This window comes from Odontesthes bonariensis, chromosome 10 (genome assembly GCF_027942865.1).
Source record: "Odontesthes bonariensis isolate fOdoBon6 chromosome 10, fOdoBon6.hap1, whole genome shotgun sequence".
In the NCBI taxonomy this organism is placed as follows: domain Eukaryota; kingdom Metazoa; phylum Chordata; class Actinopteri; order Atheriniformes; family Atherinopsidae; genus Odontesthes; species Odontesthes bonariensis.
The window spans coordinates 8,094,959-8,114,140 of record NC_134515.1 but is presented as its reverse complement, the minus strand read 5'-3'; the positions used below and the strand labels follow the sequence as shown (position 1 = coordinate 8,114,140).

At 39.9% G+C, this 19,182-nt stretch overlaps 1 protein-coding gene across 1 annotated transcript in view; it reads left to right on the top strand.

The window, feature by feature from the left end:
• Window positions 1-19,182, top strand: part of cpne9 (copine family member IX) — a 127,827-nt gene that overhangs the window by 93,124 nt on the left and 15,521 nt on the right. The window contains exons 9-17 of the mRNA XM_075476117.1: window positions 1,553-1,657; window positions 5,823-5,864; window positions 6,124-6,199; window positions 10,264-10,317; window positions 10,428-10,489; window positions 10,906-10,952; window positions 12,822-13,003; window positions 14,295-14,422; window positions 18,869-18,971. Coding sequence (XP_075332232.1) covers window positions 1,553-1,657; window positions 5,823-5,864; window positions 6,124-6,199; window positions 10,264-10,317; window positions 10,428-10,489; window positions 10,906-10,952; window positions 12,822-13,003; window positions 14,295-14,422; window positions 18,869-18,971 — 799 coding nt within the window. The remainder of the gene's footprint in view (window positions 1-1,552; window positions 1,658-5,822; window positions 5,865-6,123; window positions 6,200-10,263; window positions 10,318-10,427; window positions 10,490-10,905; window positions 10,953-12,821; window positions 13,004-14,294; window positions 14,423-18,868; window positions 18,972-19,182) is intronic.

The following is a 19,182-nucleotide window of genomic DNA, read 5'->3' as shown; positions in this document are numbered from 1 at the left end:
AGCCTCGTTTTGGTGTTGATGAAGGTAGTCCGGCTAGTTGGCTGGGGCCACAAAAATAAAGCGTTTTGCTTCTCAAAACAATATGCGTTCAAAAGAGTAATACATTTGCATCACAAAGTCGTTCATCCAGAAAAAGTCAGACCTCACAATCGCTTGGTGCTATTTCTCTCCCTTTATATCACTGCCTGCTGTGTAGACCGTGCAGACCGAGCAGCAAACACGGTAACAGGAGCGGCTATCGTCAGGTGGCAGCGTGCAGTGATATGAAGGGAGAGAAAATAGCGCCAAGTGATTGTGAGGTCTGACTTTTTCCTGGAGAACGATTTTTTTGATGCAACTATATTACTCTTTTGAATGCATATTGTTTTCAGGAGCAAAACGCTTTGTTTTTTAAGCCCCAGCCAACTAGCCGGACTACCTTCGTCAACCCCAAAACGAGGCTGGAACTCTGCTCACAGGACGCAGCAGGGGGTAAGAAAATTTAATAAATGATATTGCTAATATGGGATGTCATCCAGCTTCATGTCAAAAGAGGCGAACTATCCCTTTAAAACAGAAGACACAGTTTACAGAGTTTTTCTAATTCAGATTTAAAAAGGGGATTGTGAATGCAGCTCTTTGCATCGCATTAGCCAGCGACTTACAAATGCTGTTTAGCCGGTCTTGTTGGTCTTAATGGTCTTAATTCTTTGCTCTGGACCAGCTCAGAGTTGGTGCCGCTGTACGACCAGTTTTAGCAGCCGCCAATCAAAGCATCCGTGGTCCAAACGGAAAGAGCATGTTCTGAGTTCTGTCTCCAAACTGCTCACAGGAACTTATTGATCTGAAATGTAAAATGAAGAGAGATGCTACAAAAATCTGCCCATAGAATGATAGTATTTAATCAAAGATGGCTATGAGGCAATTCAGCTATATGCTCTGGATCTAATCTTATGTATTTTATGTGAATTTATAAAGAATATTTATCCGCTGCCATAGAATTACAGAAACATGCAGGCAGAGATACCAGCTCATACCAGTTTAGGATTACACTGCAGTTGTACAGTCTGACAAAGGTATTTTTATATTTGTTCAAATTCCCTAAACACAACCAGTGCTCTCTTATTAGAAAATGTGTGAGTTGTTTTAGTTTTTGGGCTCGAGGGAGCAGGCGGTTGTTTCAAAACCCTTCCAGCAGTTATTGTGAAGTGCCATCATTACTAAAAGGTTAAGGCAGGACCCTCATCATCCCTCTGAATCAACTTTATATTTTCTTTCTTTCTTAATTTAGCCCGCCCCACAGATTGAGGTTTATCTATTTGTCTTTCAGATTAAAACTTTCTCCCACATATGTGCCTTGTAGAGATGTTTGCACCAATAAAACATGTGGCATTCTGCCAGAAATACTTGAGCAGATGTTGATTTAAAAAAAAAAAAAAAGACAGAACAACCGATCGTTCTGGCAGAATTACAGAGGAAGATGAGGGAGGTGGGACTATTTTCCCTGGTATGACGTGAGTAATATAAATGTTCTCTCCCGTTTGAGGCGTCACATCTGGTCATTTTCCGGCAGGTTCACCATCTGCCACAAGACGGAGGTGATCAAGAACACGCTGAACCCGGTGTGGCAGCCCTTCACCATCCCTGTCAGAGCCCTGTGCAACGGCGACTACGACAGGTCAGAAAAAACTTTGCACCATTCTGTGACGTCACACCATGTTACTCCGTCACTGCTGCATTTAGAAAGCCATTAGGGGTGGTCGGTGGCGTAGTGGGTTGAGCAGGCGCCACATGTACAGAGGCTACAGTCCTCGCTGCAGCTGGCCCCGGTTCGAGTCCCACATTGGACGGCCCTTTGCTGCATGTTGTTCCCCCTCTATCTACCCCCTGCTTCCTGTCTCCCTTAAACTCTCCTAACCATTAAAGGCATAAAAGCCCCAAAAAATAATAAGGCAAGGCGAGTTTATTTGTACGGCACAATTCAACTACAAGGTGATTCAAAGTGCTTTACAGATACATTAAAACAGTAGAAATAAAAAGCATGATTTAAATTTTAAAGAAATAAGAACAATAGATAAAATCAGGAGTTAAAATGTGATTAAGTTTTGAAACTCAAGCTTCAGATTTGGAGCTTTATTCAAACGCAGCTGAAAATAGGTGTGTCTTCAGCCTGGACTTAAACACACTGAGTGTTTCAGCTGATCTGAGGCTTTCTGGGAGTTTGTTCCAGACATGTGGAGCATAGAAGCTGAACGCAGCTTCTCCATGTCTGGTTCTGACTCTGGGAACTGATAAAAAGACCGGATCCAGATGAGCTGAGGGGCCTGGAAGGTTCATACTGGGTCAGGAGGTCACTGATGTATTCTGGTCCTGGACCATTCAGAGCTTTATAGAGCAGCATCAGAACTTTAAAGTCTATCCTCTGATGGACAGGCAGCCGGTGTAAAGACCTCAGAGCTGGACTGATGTGCTCCACTTCTTTGGTCTCAGTGAGGACTCGAGCAGCAGAGTTCTGAATGAGCTGCAGTTGTCTGACTGACTTTTTAGGTCGACCTGTAAAGATGCTGTTACAGTAGTTTCTAATAATAAAAAAAAAGAAAACCGTTACATAAAGTGGTATGTTTTATGGATATTGTTCGGCTCACATTTTGCTCAGAGTACTGGCTGACTTTTCAGAGGATGACATCACCGGTTACTGGGGCGGTCAGAATAATGCCAGCAGTCGGTCGTGGTGTCCCAGGGACCAGCACTGGTGTTATTGAGATTGACTCAGTTTTCACACAGCAGTGTTTTAAGTTCAGAATCATGCTGGACTGTGCTCAGCATCTGTGATGGCCACTCTGTCATGTAGAAGCACATACAGACGTGCACCAGGACCTGGAAGCATTATTGTCTTTTTTGCAGTTTGATCCCCTTTAAGACAGAAGATGCATGCATGCTATGTAAGGCAAGTTTATTTGTACAGCACAATTCAACTACAAGGCGATTCAAAGTGCTTTACAGATACATTAAAACAGTAGAAATAAAAAGCACGATTTAAATTTTAAACAAAAAAGAAAGAAATAAGAACAATAAAATCAGTATGTCGTGGTATAGATTCAGCCTTTTGTTGGAGGATTTTGTGTTGGTGTCTTGGAAGCTTTTCCAAGGTCAAGGACGCTCTTAGGTACAAAAGTGCAATCACCCCGTGAAAGAACCCGCAACAAATAAAGCCTGACAACCAGTTGACATACAATGTACAGATTACTGACTATGAGACCACGTTTAAGACAAAAGAGGATCAGAGCTGCTTCCATCGCAGCTGAGAGGAAGGTCAGCTGACGTGGGCTGCGATGAATCAACCCTGCATCACAATAATTCTCTCATGTGTTATCCGCAAATATTTGTATATGTATGTGGGTTTTTCTCAATTCAATGCTAAATGATTCACAGTTGAGACAAGTCACAAGTCTTTACTTCAAACTCATCTTTAAAAGTTTTTTAAATGGCAAAAACAAGACTTAAAAGAGGAAACACGTTTTAAAATTAGGGCTGGGCGAGTTAACTCGTTATTATCGCGTTAACTTGTTAATTATTTAACGCCAATTAAATATCTTATCGCGCATTAACGCAGGTTTTATTATTGTAAAAGTCTGTTGCTCACAGGCTTTTATTTTGTAAAAGTCTGTTGCTGTCTGCTGCGGAACCGGAAAAGAAAGTAATCGGCGGATCCACCAAACACGGAGAAGGGTACGGAACTTTTACTCGGCCATTTTCATTTTAAAGTTCTTCCAGACGGCGGAGTCGACAGAACCAAAGTCATCTGTAAACTCTGCCAATATGCCGCCCATTGATTGGATGCGAGACTTCGGTTCTTTTCACAGATGTTTATTAATGCCACATTAACACCGCAGAACTAAATGTTTGAGTAAACAAAGTAAAAGACGACATTAGTTGTTGTAATCATTAAAGAAATAGCATTCTTAGCATTGTCGCTGGTACCAATAAATAATCAAAGTAATACTGGACAGTTTAGCCTTTAGCTTCTCAACCAACGTCAGAATCATTCCCACAATATTTAACTTCCACTTCTCCTATGCATCACATTCACACAGTTACAGCAAACACCACGAAGCATGGAGTAATAAAATAAAAATAAACTAGCAGGTAACATCACCGCTACAGGTGCTCCTCGGGCTCGGTGTGCTAACCGGTGCTACTTCCTGTTTTACTTGTTTCAAAATCAATTTTTAAAAAAACTCCTGCATTTACAACCAAGTTGAATTGTCTTCTCAGCGTAGTAGTTCCAGTCTAAAATATCACTTAAAGGCAAAACACACAGCTGATAGCAGCAAGTCATTCAAGGAAACAGACAGTGGAGCGAGGCTTCTACATAAAAACTACAGAAAGATGCTGATGTTAAAATTGTGTTTGCACAACAAATGTTATGGCACTTTCATTCATATGGCAGCACATTTAAAATAAAACTAAATGCTAAAAGCTATACACTACTTTTGAATTCATTTTTGCGTACAAATGCGATTAATCGTGATTACTCAGGGAAATCATGTGATTAATTAAATTAAACATTTTAATCGTTGCCCAGCCCAATTTAAAGTGGATCATTTTTAATAAAGATTACTAGCAAATATAAATTGAGGATAGTAGTAAAATATAAGGAAATGGCAAATAATAATTAGGCTCCCACAGAAAGGAACCAGGTCCCTGACAGCTTTGCATCTCATTCCAGTCCTGGAAGTTGACCTGTATTCTGTCAGTGGAGTACTCTTGTGTGCTGACAGTGAGAGAGCTTATAGATAGGGCAGAGCTTGGCCATCAAAGAGTTGGTGTGCAATGTACCGAGGGTAAAACGGGGGGGAATGTAATCCCACTTGGCGGTACCAATCAATGCCCTGACCACATTATTTTGGATCAACTGAAAGAGGAAATTCGAGGAACTGTTTGGACACCCAGCCAAGATTGCATTGCGGTAGTCCAGCCCAGATGTGATAAATGCATAGATCAGTTTTTTTTTTTTGTTTTTTTTTAAAGCATTGCTCGGGGACAAGGATTCTCCTAATTTTGTTGATATTCTGCAGATGAAGGGCAGCCGCTAGAGAGAACAGTTCAATATGTGAAATAAAAGACAAATCCTGGTAAAAAATGAGCAGTATAAAATGTAAATGTATTTTATTTATACAGCCCTTTACAGACAATCCTTACGATGTACCAAAGTGCTTTACAGCTGGTAATAAATAAAGAGAAGAATAAGTAAAAACAAATAAAAACAATAAAAGAACAGTGGAAGCAATAAAATGCAACAAAATCAAATAAGATAAAATAAGATAAAAGTGTCGTCATACTATTAAAAGCAATCCTAAATAAGTGGGTTTTTAGCCTAGATTTGAAGTGGCACTGGAAGCGAAGCTCAAGTCTTTTTAGAGCAACTATATGGTTGGACAGAGAATATCTGAGGTCTGACAGCATGAGTGTGGCGTTAAAAGCCTCTCTGCTGGGGATGCTAATGACTTTCTATAACCTGAAACATTTTAACCAAATTGAGTGTCGTTCATATCATGCAACACAGTAACATGCAGTATGTTCACATGGGACTGAAATTGCATTCATGGTAATTCTCACATGTTTGAAAGTAATGCGAGCACAGAGTTCCCATGATAACCTGTACCTGCTGTGCCAACAATCATCCCTTCCATGGGACATTATTTATTCAGTGAATGTGTAATTGTTCTATCTGCTCCTGGTGTGACGGAAAGAAAAGATTATGTCCTTTTTCTTTTGACAGGAGGTTAAGTAACGGAAAGCAGACTCTCTGAAATAAGAGTCTCTGTCTTTCTCTTTTTCAGGACTGTGAAGGTAGACGTCTATGATTGGGATCGAGACGGAAGGTAAAGAGCACTGCGGATAAACACTTGATGATGCGCACCGATGCCTCCTAAAATGTCAAAAAGAAATGAAATGTCTTCCGTACGCTCTGTCGGTGAAAACTTTGCCAAAGTGGGCTTTTTACAAAACTTATTACAGCAAGCTGTGAGACTTCTGCAGATACCGGGAGGTTGATGGGAACAAAGATAATAATTTCTCTCAGATTATGAAATTCGTGCTCATGCTTGCCTGTGTGTGGGCGTGCTTTATTTTTATCTGCAGACACGACTTCATTGGAGAGTTCACCACCAGCTACAGAGAGCTGTCTCGCGGGCAGAACCAGTTCAATGTCTATGAGGTGAGATACCAAATTATTGTTGTTTCTCATCGCTGTCAAACTCACAAATGTAGGTTTTCATCTTCTGGTCGACTCTCCGACGGAGGAGGGAACTCCGCAGCCCTCGCAACAGCTTTCACATCCTTCGAATCTAAAGGATTGAGATTGATTCCATATAAAAGCTGATGGTTTTGAGTAAAAAGCAGAAATATTTGATTAAAAACCCGACCCAACACAGCAAAATAAGCAGAATGCTTTTCCCAAACAGACTGCCAATTAAAATCACACAAAGGAAGATCCTGAACTGTTCGGTTTTCATTCTTTATGGCCTCATTTTTATGATAATAGCACGATAGTCACAGCAGCGACTGAGCTTATGTGTCTTTTTTCCAAAGGAGGATGAACTCCATCCACAAATTACTTTTTTTTTTTTTTCTCAAAGACACGTTTTGTTTGCGTCTGCATCTAAATGCCGCTCACACAGTCACTACCCGTCTGCTGGGAATCACGCCGGAGGTGAATTCAAAGCGCTTTATCTTTTCTGTTGAGCATAACAAACATGTGGCCAAAGCTGCTGCACTGATCTAAGGTTTGGATGCGTTTTTAGGTGAAAACAACAGAACAAAGAAACGTCTGTATGTTTAACTCGAGTTGAACTCACAAAATCGGTTCCAAAACCCTCACAAACTAATGTTTTACAAACAGGAGAAATGACGCTACACGGCGCTGAGATCATCAACTTCAAAAGGAGCTCATATTTTTCATGAAATGTTTAACCTGAGCTTTGGTGTGGCTGATATTTTAGATTTCTTCTAATTATTTGTGGTTAGGAGGAACCAATAAATACGATAACCAGATATTATCTAGAAACATTAAGCTTCTTTTGAAAAAGAATATGTCATCATATGGGGTCTGATAACCGGAAACGTGATGTCCACCTCTGTGGACGCCAGGTTTTAGGAGGCTAACTTTTAGTGATGGATTTTCGGCTCTTTTTCGAGATGCGGCTCTAATGGCTCTTCTTACTGTGGAGAGCCGGCTCTTTCGGCTCCCAAACGGCTCCCCATATATCCCCGTCTAGCACTGGCAGAAGCAGAGCAAAACGCACAAGGAGAGGGAGAGTGAGTGAGAGTGAGGGAGAGGGAGAGGGGAGAGACGAGAGACAGCGAGGCACCGGTCCGAAGGACAAAAAAAATGACGTGGGAAAAAAACTGTCGGTTCTGTGGCACTTGCAGAGCACAAGCACAACGACAGGGAGGCGGAGAGACAGCGAGATACTGAAAGAAAAAAAAAAACGGCTCCCATTGTGGAGCCGGTTCCTGTCGTTCACTTCAAAGAGCCGGCTCTTAGAGCCGGATCGTTCGCAACCGACACATTACTACTAACTTTCAACATTTGGTCTTGTTTTTTTTGTTATTGTGAAGAAAATATTTGTTTTAAGAGATTTGCACACATTTATTAGCCTGACTACGTCATACTCACGATTCTAGTCAGAATGTGAGTCTGATACCGCTCAATAGAGATTTGAGTATGGGGCGTGTTTCAACCGAACCAGGAGAAAATGCTTCCAGGCTACAGATTTATCCCGACTTTTGTCAAATTGGGTTAAAAAAAAAATGTATTTCAAATTAAACAAATGCAGTGGCATGTACAGTTTATACTGGTTTCCAGGTTAATTTATATAGCTAATATTTGTAAAAGGAGCCTAAATCTGAGAATTTTTTTTATTTAATTGCATTATTCTACAAAAACTATGGCACCTTGGTAACATACACGATGAAAGACATCGTTCTTCTTCTGTTCTTCTTTTTCTAACTAACTAAAATAATTACAGCAAACATAAAAATGCACTCATGGACTGGATAGTGGTGTGATGAGATTGCCACCTTTCATGTGTGTGACCTGGATTCAAATCCCCTGCATGAAACATACTGCCTCCAGTAGGGGTTCTTAGGCGAGACCCCCTTACCCTACCTGCCAACCTGTAAGTTGCTTTGGATAAAAGCGTCAAATCCATAAACATAAACTCATGTGGCACTTGTTGAAACGTTCACGAAAATTAGCAGTAAAGAAGCCTGCATTAGGAGGCTGATGTGGAGTCATTAGTATTTTTAATTTTTTTAATTTTGTTTCCTTTTTATTAGGGCTGGACGAGTTAACTCGTAATTATCGCGTTAACTTGTTAATTATTTAACGCCGATAAATATTTTATCGCACATTAACGCAGGTTTTATTATTGTAAAAGTCTGTTGAATGCATCACATTCACACAGTTACAGCAAACACCACGAAGAATGGAGTATTAAAATAAAAATAAACGAGTAGGTAACATCACCGTTACAGGTGCTCCTTGTTCTCTGTGTGATGCTCACGGAGCTAACCGGCGCTACTTCCTGTTTTACTTGTTTCAACATAAAAGCACGTATTTCAAAAATAAATTTTAAAAAAATCTCCTGCATTTACAGCCAAGTTGAATTGTCTTCTCAGCGTAGTAGTTCCAGTCTAAAATATCACTTAAAGGCAAAACACACAACTGATAGCAGCAAGTCATTCAAGGAAACAGACAGTGGAGCGAGGCTTCTACATAAAAACTACAGAAAGATGCTGATGTTAAAAGTGTGTTTGCACAACAAATGTTATGGCACTTTCATTCATATGGCAGCACATTTAAAATAAAACTAAATGCTAAAAGCTATACACTACTTTTGGATTCATTTTTGGATTTTGCGTACAAATGCGATTAATCGTGATTAATCAGGGAAATCATGTGATTAATTAGATTAAAAAGTTTAATCGTTGCCCAGGCCTACTTTTTATCTATCCGGGCAAAAAAACTTTGATTTATGAAGCACAAATTTACAACAAGTCACCTTAGGGTACTTAAACAAGTAAATAAAGAAATTTAACACAAGTGCAGTTAAATACAGTCCAAGTCGATCCGAAAGAACATGCTGAAAAAATTTCCTATTTCGGGGCTTTCAGATGGAGAAAAACACACAAACGTGTGCAGGCATGAAGGAAACCACCCGTTGAAAGCTGTGCTGAATCTCATGAAACGTATTATCACACCCCAGCTCAAACGGGAAGGGGCTCGTAAAATGTCAGCAAAAGACCAGGTTTATTTAACAAAGTATAAAAACTCTGTGTGAAATTATTCAAGCATGTAACAATCCACAAATCAGTAGTGCAAATGTGAATGTTTGATCAACGAAATATCGTGGACGATAAAACAAACCACACAGCAAAGAAATGGGTGACGATGAGAGAGAGAAAGCTTGCTGAGGGCTGGGCCGAATATCGAATGTACTGGGCCCAGGTGCTGCGGTCGAAAGAAGCACCCATTCATATTAACTTATACACTGGCCAAAAATAGTACCAACAGCTACAGACGAGGGCAATCGCAATATGCCCAATCCATGTTGTTTATGAGGGTCTTGATGATATTTGTCCTGTTTATTACACATTTTACCATGCGTTTGGGCTGTAATATTGGGACCGGGTTACAATAATGTTACAGCAATAATCTCCACCTATCAGGACAATCTCACCATAACATCAAAACGTCCCCATTTTGTAATATAGAGCTTCAGAAGTAAGTTAGAATATGATAGAAAAGAAGAAAGTAGAAAGCTAGTTATTTATTTGGGGGAAGAAAAAAAAAGAGCTTCTTATCTGTTTTGCTGGAAAAAAAAAAAAGAAATCTACATCTACACACTCAACCATTAGCTATTAAACTCTTGAACTGCTAACTCCATTAAAAGCTGCAGCTCATTAAATCCTGCTCAACCGAGGGTTGCTTGGCTCTAAGCAAACACATCGATATGAAGGCTGTAGAAAATAAAAAAAGAAATGATGGAAGTCGAACGATTAAATGCAGTAAAAGAAAGAAGAAAATGTACCAACAAAGTGTATCTGCTTTCTACACATACTTGGATAAACTTAGCATCAGTGTGTGTTCACGGCCCGCTGTTGTTATCAGGGATCTGCTGAAGTATTCATGCTCGTGATTGAGCATCATATCGGGGTATAAAGGGGTTTCTACAAGTGTCCTCTCAACCGCTGATTTACTTTTTTCTTCTTCTCTAGGTTTTAAATCCTAAGAAGAAAGGCAAAAAGAAGAAATACATCAATTCTGGGACCGTAAGTGTGCCCATGTGACCCGTTTGTCCTTTTTTTCCCATCCTGCCTCCCTGGTTCCTCTCCCTCCATCCTGCTCTGGTCACCACTCTGAATGTGTGTGTTTGTGCCAGGTAACTCTGCTGTCCTTCAAAGTGGAGTCGGAGTATACCTTTGTGGATTTCATCCGAGGAGGGTGAGTGGAATAACAATTAGTGCATGCTCACAGTGAGTGTCGGAGGCCACCATTTTGTTTGCTTTTCCCTCTCTGTGTGTGTTTGTGTGTGTGAGGATCTGAATTTCCCAAAAGCTCATTTGTGAACATTGTACTGAATTGATATTTGCTGTGAGTGAATGAAGTCTCGGGAAAGGTTGGATTGGTAAATATAGTTTGTAGATCGTTTCATTCACTTTTAATTACTGGTTCTCTTTGTTTTACTGAATCAAACCGTCTGGATGGCAGAGAGTCTGTTGTCTTACCAAACCATTTAGCCAAAACATCAGTAAACTGAATGGATTTCGGTTCATTATGTTGGTATATCTGTATGTTGGACAAACAGTCAGTATTAAGTATCCAAACGTTTGTTGTTATTCTTACTTTATTTGCACCAGGACACAGCTGAACTTCACAGTCGCCATCGACTTCACAGCCTCTAATGGTGAGTCACAGACTGGTGTCTGTTTTTTAGATGCATGATATTTGCATGTATTGTTTTATCATCCTTTTTTCTGCCTTTTTTCACAAGTGATACCTGACACAGGTAACAGGACATCCATATAAATGGGCTACTGTGGCTGTTATGGCTGCAGGGACGGCAGTGCTCATCTGTGCCGACCACCTTTGATTAAATGGTTGTTTTTGTGCCTCCACCTCAGGGCCGAAGTCAGATGAATTATTGTTCCCCAAACACATTGAACGTGTTGATTCTGCTGATCTCCCCTTCGGTTTTGAGTGAAATCTCTCACATTTTTTTCATCGTCTCATCTGGCGCCGTCCTAAAGTCCAAATTCCAGTTTTTGATTTCTGCAAATCCAATGGCGTACGAAACGTCCTGACTTTAACTTTGAGTTTAGCGCTATGAAATATTATCATTTTATCATGCTTTACTCAGATTATCAACATGGACGGACACGTATGTTCCAAGTGAAAGGGAACAGGGGTTAAAAAAAAAGAAAAATTGGGTGAATCAGTCAAAAGATTTGATGAGAGCCCGTTTAGTTTGACCAACTATAATGTTTGATGCATGCACGTCTGAATTTATAGCAAACAAAGGGTTTTAAATAGACCTCCTTGGTCATCATTAGCAGGCTTGTGCAGAACTTAACAATATTTATAATTGATCCAGTTAATCTGAATCAGGTGTGTTGAAGCAGGGAAACATCTAAAACCTGCAGGACAGCGGGCCTCGAGGACCTGGAGTCATGGCTGCTACATACATCAACGAGTAGACAAAACAAAGAAAACAAAGCCCTCTTTCTTTGGGGGCTGTAAAAGCGAACAAACATGTCGGATAAATTCTTTGTTTTGGGTTCATTTTTTCACATAAGTACTTACTGACTGACAACCTGATGTTGACACTCCTACTGCGAGCCGTACTCAGAGCTGTACAAAGCAAGACGCTTGGCTCAACATGCGTAATTGTTGGATCTTGCTTGATAAATACTTGACAAATGATTAGTTGATTAGTAATGCACCTTACTTTAGAAGCAGGTGTTCAGATTGCATCACTTATTGTGATATCCCACCAGCAGTTTGTCTGAAACCTTCTTCACAATTATCACAGATAAAGTAGTTCAGTGTGAAATTAGCTTCTCCTTTTCCCCCTGAAGATAGAGTGACTTTTCCTTATTTCACCGTATACTAAGAACACCTGCCTAGCATGCGTTGTAACATCCATGCTCTTGTTGATGAAACGTTCAGTCAACCGTGTGTGTCGCACAGGTGGTGGGGTACATGTTTAGTATTTATCCTGTCCAGAGGCGCATGGTACACCTGCAGTGCAGTTGGAAACTCGATTGGATTAGAGGGAATACATTGTCAGTGGGTGCGTTGGAGTGTGGAATCTATCATGGCTTATCAAATCAACCCCATCCTCTCATCTCATTTAAAAGTGTGGCCTCCTTTCAGGATGGAGGAGAGTCCAGAATAGCTTATCCCGAAGGGGATGGGAGAGAGCCGGCAATTAGCTTAATGTTTGAGGATACCAATGTGGTCAATGATTGTGGAACGGTCATTCACTGAAGCAATATGTCAGACATTAACACGGTATAATAAAGTTAGAACTCCTCATTATAAAGCTGTTCACAAGTTTTTTTATTTTTTTTTATTTGACATTTTTAAGAGATTAGAAAGTAGGTTGTTGCCTCTCATGCAACACTTTTCGTGTTGCAGCCACGAAAACAAACCAAAAGAAATATAGGGCATGTGGTGTTTTCTTGGTATTTTACTTATTTTGGGCTTTTAATTGGTTTTTCATTAGTTCTGAGATGTAAAGCAACTCACCTTGTTGTGTTTTTTGTCTTCTAAGGCAACCCATCCCAGCCCACCTCCCTCCACTATATGAGTCCCTACCAAATGAATGCATATGCCATGGCCCTGAAAGCAGTGGGAGAGATTATCCAGGACTACGACAGTGACAAGCTCTTCCCTGCCTACGGCTTTGGAGCTAAGCTGCCCCCTGATGGCAAAATCTCCCACGCATTCCCATTGGTAAGACACACAAACACACGCACCGAGGTATGAAATCACACATGCAGGGCACATCCGCACAGTTGGTCTGGAGCAGGAGATGTGGCACCAACAACAGCTGGTCGCACAAGTTGAGACGGTGGCTCATCTGCCTGCCAGCAGGAATCTCCCAGCAGCCGCTCCACTTGGCTCTTGCTCCCTCCTGAGGGAAGAGGGCAACTGCAGTCGGAAACCTCTGGATACTGAGCTTAAGTGAAACCAGCATACTTGTGTTGTTAAACTCAAGATAACTACAGCTCCCTTTTACAAAGTTAACTCAGCAGACAGCACAACTCAGGCAGGATCAGTTTTAAATGGTTGGATTTCTGTGGAAAAATCTTTCAGGCTTTCTCTTTTAAGTTTGTTCGCCCTGTGGCTGCAGAACCAGCCCAGATCATCAGCCCTCCACCACCGTGCTTGACAGCTGGTGTGAGGTGTTTGTGCTGATATGCTGTGTTTGGTTTCCTCCAAACGTGCTGCTGTGCATTATGAGCAAACATCTCCACTTTGGTCTGCTCTGTCCAAAGGACATTGTTCCAGAAGTCTTGTGGTTTGTTCAGATGCAGCTTTGCAAACCTAAGCTGTGCTGCCATGTTCTTTTTAGAGAGAAGAGGCTTTCTCCTGCAGCCCTTTCAAACAAGCCATCCTTGTTCAGTCTTTTTCTAACTGTGCTGTCATGAACTTTAACCTTTAACATGCTGAGGCCTGTGGAGTCTGAGATGTAGCTCTTGGGGTTTGTGACCTCGGGGTGACTTTGCTGGGACGTCCACTCCTGGGGAGATTGACAGCTGTCCTGAATGTTTTCCACTTGTGAATAATCTTTCTCTCTGTAGAACGATGGACTCCAGATAGTTTGGAAATTACCTTATAACCCTTCCCAGATTGATGGGCAGCAACAGTTGCTTCTCTAAGATCTTTTCTGATGTCTTTCCTCCTCGGCATCCTTTTAACACACACCTGAATGCTCCAGACCAGCAAAATGCTCACACTTACTTATGATCAATTAATTAATTTAATTAGCAGCACCTGGCTGCTACTTACTCTCTTAATTCCTCATGTTCTTAGTTTTTCTTCTCAGTTTGACTTGGTTTTTGTTGATGGATATAAATCAAATGTTATCATGACTGACAGCAGGATAGTTAGCATATGTTTAACTGCAATATAAGTACAACTATGTCCTGCATGGACGAATGTTTACTGTTCGGCCCTGTGAAATACATGAAATATGTGAAATACATGAAACTGTGTGCTTTCTAAATGCTGTGTGCTGCAGAGTGGTGACGGTGATAACCCAAACTGTGTGGGCATAGAGGGAGTTCTGGAGGCATATTTCCAGAGCCTGAGGACAGTGCAGCTGTATGGACCCACTAACTTTGCACCTGTTATCAGCAAAGTGGCAAAGTAAGTTTGAAAGCACGTCTGTGTAAATAGGGGATGTAATTATCCCTCACGTCTCTTCTGGCTTATTGCCGTCTCATCCCAAACGGAGGGATATTTCTGTTAATTTAGAATTTATATGCCTGGATGTTTAACAGGTCTTATAAAGTGACATGACTCAGAAGCAGCAGATTATAGAGATAAAAACATATTTATGAAACATTAGATGGCAAGTTAACATATGCAGGATTAGGGAAGTAACAGCCCCACATCAGCAAATAATCACATTTATTCTGAGTCAGATTCTGATTATTTTGGAACATTTGACGAGTTGTTTTACAGGTGTTACAGGTGCTCCTCGTTCTCTGTGTGAAGCTCACGGAGCTAACAGGCGCTACTTCCTGTTTTACTTGTTTCAAAATAAAAGTACATACTTCAAAATAAATTTAAAAAAAATCTCCTGCATTTACAGCCAAGTTGAATTGTCCTCTCAGCGTAGTAGTTCCAGTCTAAAATATCACTTAAAGGCAAAACACACAACTGATAGCAGCAAGTCATTCAAGGAAACAGACAGTGGAGCGAGGCTTCTACATAAAAACTACATAAAGATGCTGATGTTAAAAGTGTGTTTGCACAACAAATGTTATGGCACTTTCATTCATATGGCAGCACATTTAAAATAAACCTAAATGCTAAAAGCTATACACTACTTTTGGATTCATTTTTGGATTTTACATACAAATGCGATTAATCGTGATTAATCAGGGAAATCATGTGATTAATTAGATTAAAAATTTTAATCGTTGCTCAGCCCTATTTTAAATGCTAAACAAGTACAAACCAAACGTACATAAAGTCACATGGTACCCTTATTCATTTATTCATTTTTCAAAGCTTTTCAAAATGTTTTGGACTTTTTGAGCACCTCTAAATGCATCTGTTGTTTTGGGTCATGGTATCTGCTACTATCTATTCTACTTTCTGCAGAGTTGGAAGACTCTTAAAGAAATCTGGAGATATCTGCAAAATGGAGCAGGACAATTTATTGGGAACTTTCATCAGCAGTCGTTTTGTTATTTATAATATGTTTAATGTTTATGTTTATGCATTTGGCAGACGCTTTTATCCAAAGCGACTTACAGGTAATCAGGGCTGAGTAGGGCTCAGTAGCCCTGATCTGAGTAATCTCAGATCAAGATGTTTGTTATTTTGAGGCCTAATTAGGCATATGCAGTTTAACGTAAGCGTGAACAAAGTCTGATTTTTTTTTTTTTTTTTCAGGTGCACCAGCTTTCTCTGCATTACAGTTGCTTTACAATGACCCCTGCTGTTGCAGATTTGGAAATGTTTTCATTATCCCGGCGTTTCAGGGAGGCTGAGCCACAATATGTATTCACAAACAGTCGCTCCGTCTCTTAATTTAGACTCTTAGTGAAAATACCACTGTTACATCCAGCAATCCTCACTTTTAGAGCTTGTTTGTTTTATTTGCAGACTGTTTTAATTATTGATGGCTATCGGACTTTTACAGTAATCTGACAGGGTAAATGGTCAATTAAAAGGAGGAACAAGTGTTTTTCAATGTTTTGGTTCAGAAAAATACAAATAAATTTGGCTGTTGGACCAGAACAACATCGTAGCCCATGTGCCGCTGCATTGAGTAATCAGCTTTCAGCTTTTTATCCCTCACTGTGTTCACACCACTGTGTCGGGTAGCAAAAAGCATAGATGTGGCACAGAGATCAGAGGGAAGCAGAAACTGAAGAATAAACACACAGACACTCACACATTTAACATTCACACACACACACACATACAGTATATTATATTATCTGTTTTCCTCATCAAACTCAGTGCTGCAAAAAGAACAAGAATCAATGGAAAATTGGGGAATGGCGCATTATTTCTTCCTTTTGTGCATGTTCTTTATTTGATTTTGATTTTTTTTTTCTGTTGTTATATTTAATTAATTGTTTCCTCTGTTGCTTAAGGTTGACGGCCCTGTTGTGGGAGTAGAAATTTAAAAGTGCAAATTTAATGTGTTATTTGTGTTGCATATACACTGAACTGTTCTTATTAGCTAAATACTGCGGATACGGTGGTCTTGTGGCGAGAAAAACACTGATTTTCGACTCAGGCTCGTTTTATTTTATTCAGTGAAGGGTTAAATTATTTGCTCTGGGTGGCATCTGTTGTGCAAATACTGTTGTTTGCAATACTTTGCAAAAAAATTCACTTTTGCTTCAGCCTTTGCTTAGTGGTCTGTCATTCTGAAGCCTCGAGTCTTGCATTTTGGTCTTGATGAAAAACAAAGTGGGAACATAAGTTATTAAACTGACATTACGCCGTATTGAAAATGCCTTGAAACTAGAGACTGAGAGAATGATTTCTCAAGGAAGCCGAATCATTTTCTCCTTGATTTCTACTTAACTGAACTTCCGGGTGTCTGATAATTACGTTATGTTTAATGAAGTTACGGCCACTTTACTTGTATTACCTTCATTTTCAAGATCCAGAGGCATCGTCTGTTAGTAACAAATTGTCTATGAAGTTTCTTTAATTCAGAAAAAACATTACACTAACAGATTTAGTAAGTATTTTCAGTTTCAAGTCTCTTTCCCATTATTGAATCAGAGCTGTAGTTCATGTAAAAAGAAGCTTAACATTGTTCTTCAAACCAGAGTAGCTGAGTTACTGTAATACTTTGAGATACCTTTTCCCTGCACTGACTTCATGCAAACATCAGTAACATTAGAAAACTTGGCGTGATTTACCTGCCACGTTTAAACCAAATTCAAACCTAACACTCTGCTCATCCAATTCACTTCCTGAATACTGTCTTTAACTTTCTTAATATAAACTCAAAAATGAAAGAGAATCAACCTTCATTTACAACAAGTCCTCCAACTGAAATGGTCATATGTGTCGTTTGTTTACAACCTTTGATGCAACTCACGATTCCATCTCATAAATTAATGTCCCTACAAGTTCCATCGAAGGAAATATGCGTCATAAAAGCATTTCTATATCAAACATTGTCAAGTCTTTATTTACAGAAGCTGCAAAGTCGAGAGAGCTAAATCCTGCACTTTTAACCACTGACTTTTGTGCGATGTGAGATCAAGACCAACAAACCTTACGTCAGGGGCACTTTTCTCACTTCATGGCCGGGATTAGAGAAAAACATTACCAATTACGACACCAAAACTATCATTGTTTAAACTAAAATACACTCTTTTTACAATGCAACAGGTTGTCATAGTAACACATAAACATGTTAGAATGAAACTTTGTCATTTCCTGGTTGTGTTTAGGCGATAGCAACACTCGATTAGGGTTGGAAAGAGCTAAAATACATTCTTTTTACAACTCAACAATGATGTCATGGAAGGAAAAGTTGTTTACCACATGGAAATGGTTCACTTTTTCAAATTCTTGATTGTCTTTGAAACATAAATGTGATGGACTGAAGCAAGTTATGAATAAGTTCAACATGCCAAGGATTGGAAAATCCTCAGGAAGTGGTTGTGTTCATGTGTTACACCCTTATTTCAAGGCTTTGGCTCAAAGAGGATCAAATCTTTGCTCGCCCAATTATGTTTAATACAGTCTTAAGGGTCATTCACACCAAGAACAAAAACGATGTGAGCGTCTACACTGCTGAGTGATGGATAATATTCTGTAAAATGTGGCACCAAAACTACTTTTTTACGAGAACCAAGTTTCATTCAAACTTTGTATTCATCAATGTCAGTTTGATGATGATTTCCTGGCAGTCGTCAAAAAGGACATTAGTAAAAGACGAATTTGAGAGATGCCGGCAGCACCAAAGACCGGGACTTGATGCATTTTTAATCTGCGTTTTTCAGCCCAATATCATGTTCAATCAGCAATAATAGATGGGTGACTTCAGAGGATATTGACAAAACTTGATATTAATAAACTGTGAAGTTTACTATAAAGGAAATTAATGATAAGAAAATTGAATTGATACCTTTTAGTACCTTGTAGGAGAGAGTGTGAACCCGGCTGTATTTTGATTGGCTGTCAGTTGTTTTTATCGTTCATCAAATGGCTCTGAAATTAATTCCAGTGGTGTCGTTTGTCAATGTCATTGTTGTTATATTTGCAGCGTGTACTTCGCCTTCCTCTGGAATTGGAAAAGCACTTACAACCAACTTTTTATAGTTATCCTTATTGTTATTGCTCTTGGTGTTCTATGTTATTTATTCTTTGTCCTTGTTTCATTTAAACTCTCAAATTGTTCTGTGATAACATTCATATTTGTAAAGGTCCAAAATGACTTTGGCTTCTTGCTTATTTGTAAAAGCTTGATTGGCCCTGATATGTCCCAGAGTGCAGACAGGTGTTCGTTGTGCTTTCTGTGCACCAGCAGAATGTCAGCTTTAAACGCTTTGTGTGTGTGTGTGTGTGTGTGTGTGTGTGTGTGTTTGTGTGCACGTTCCCCAGCTGTGCAGCAGAGATTACAGATGGCTCGCAGTACTTTGTCCTGTTGATGATCACAGATGGCGTGATATCTGACATGGTCCAGACCAAAGAGGCTGTGGTCAATGTGAGTTAACATGCGCACACACACGTGCACACACAGAGACTGATGTGCGTCTCAGCATCCTCGTCTCTTGTGTGTGTGGGAAAACATTTTCCAATAATACAGTTTTTATGATTTAGACAACAGTTAAGTGTCTGCCAGCTACCAGGAGGTGTAAAGCAAACTTCAGATAATTGCTTTAAAACCTTCATATGCCTCTGCTGTGCAGCTTTTG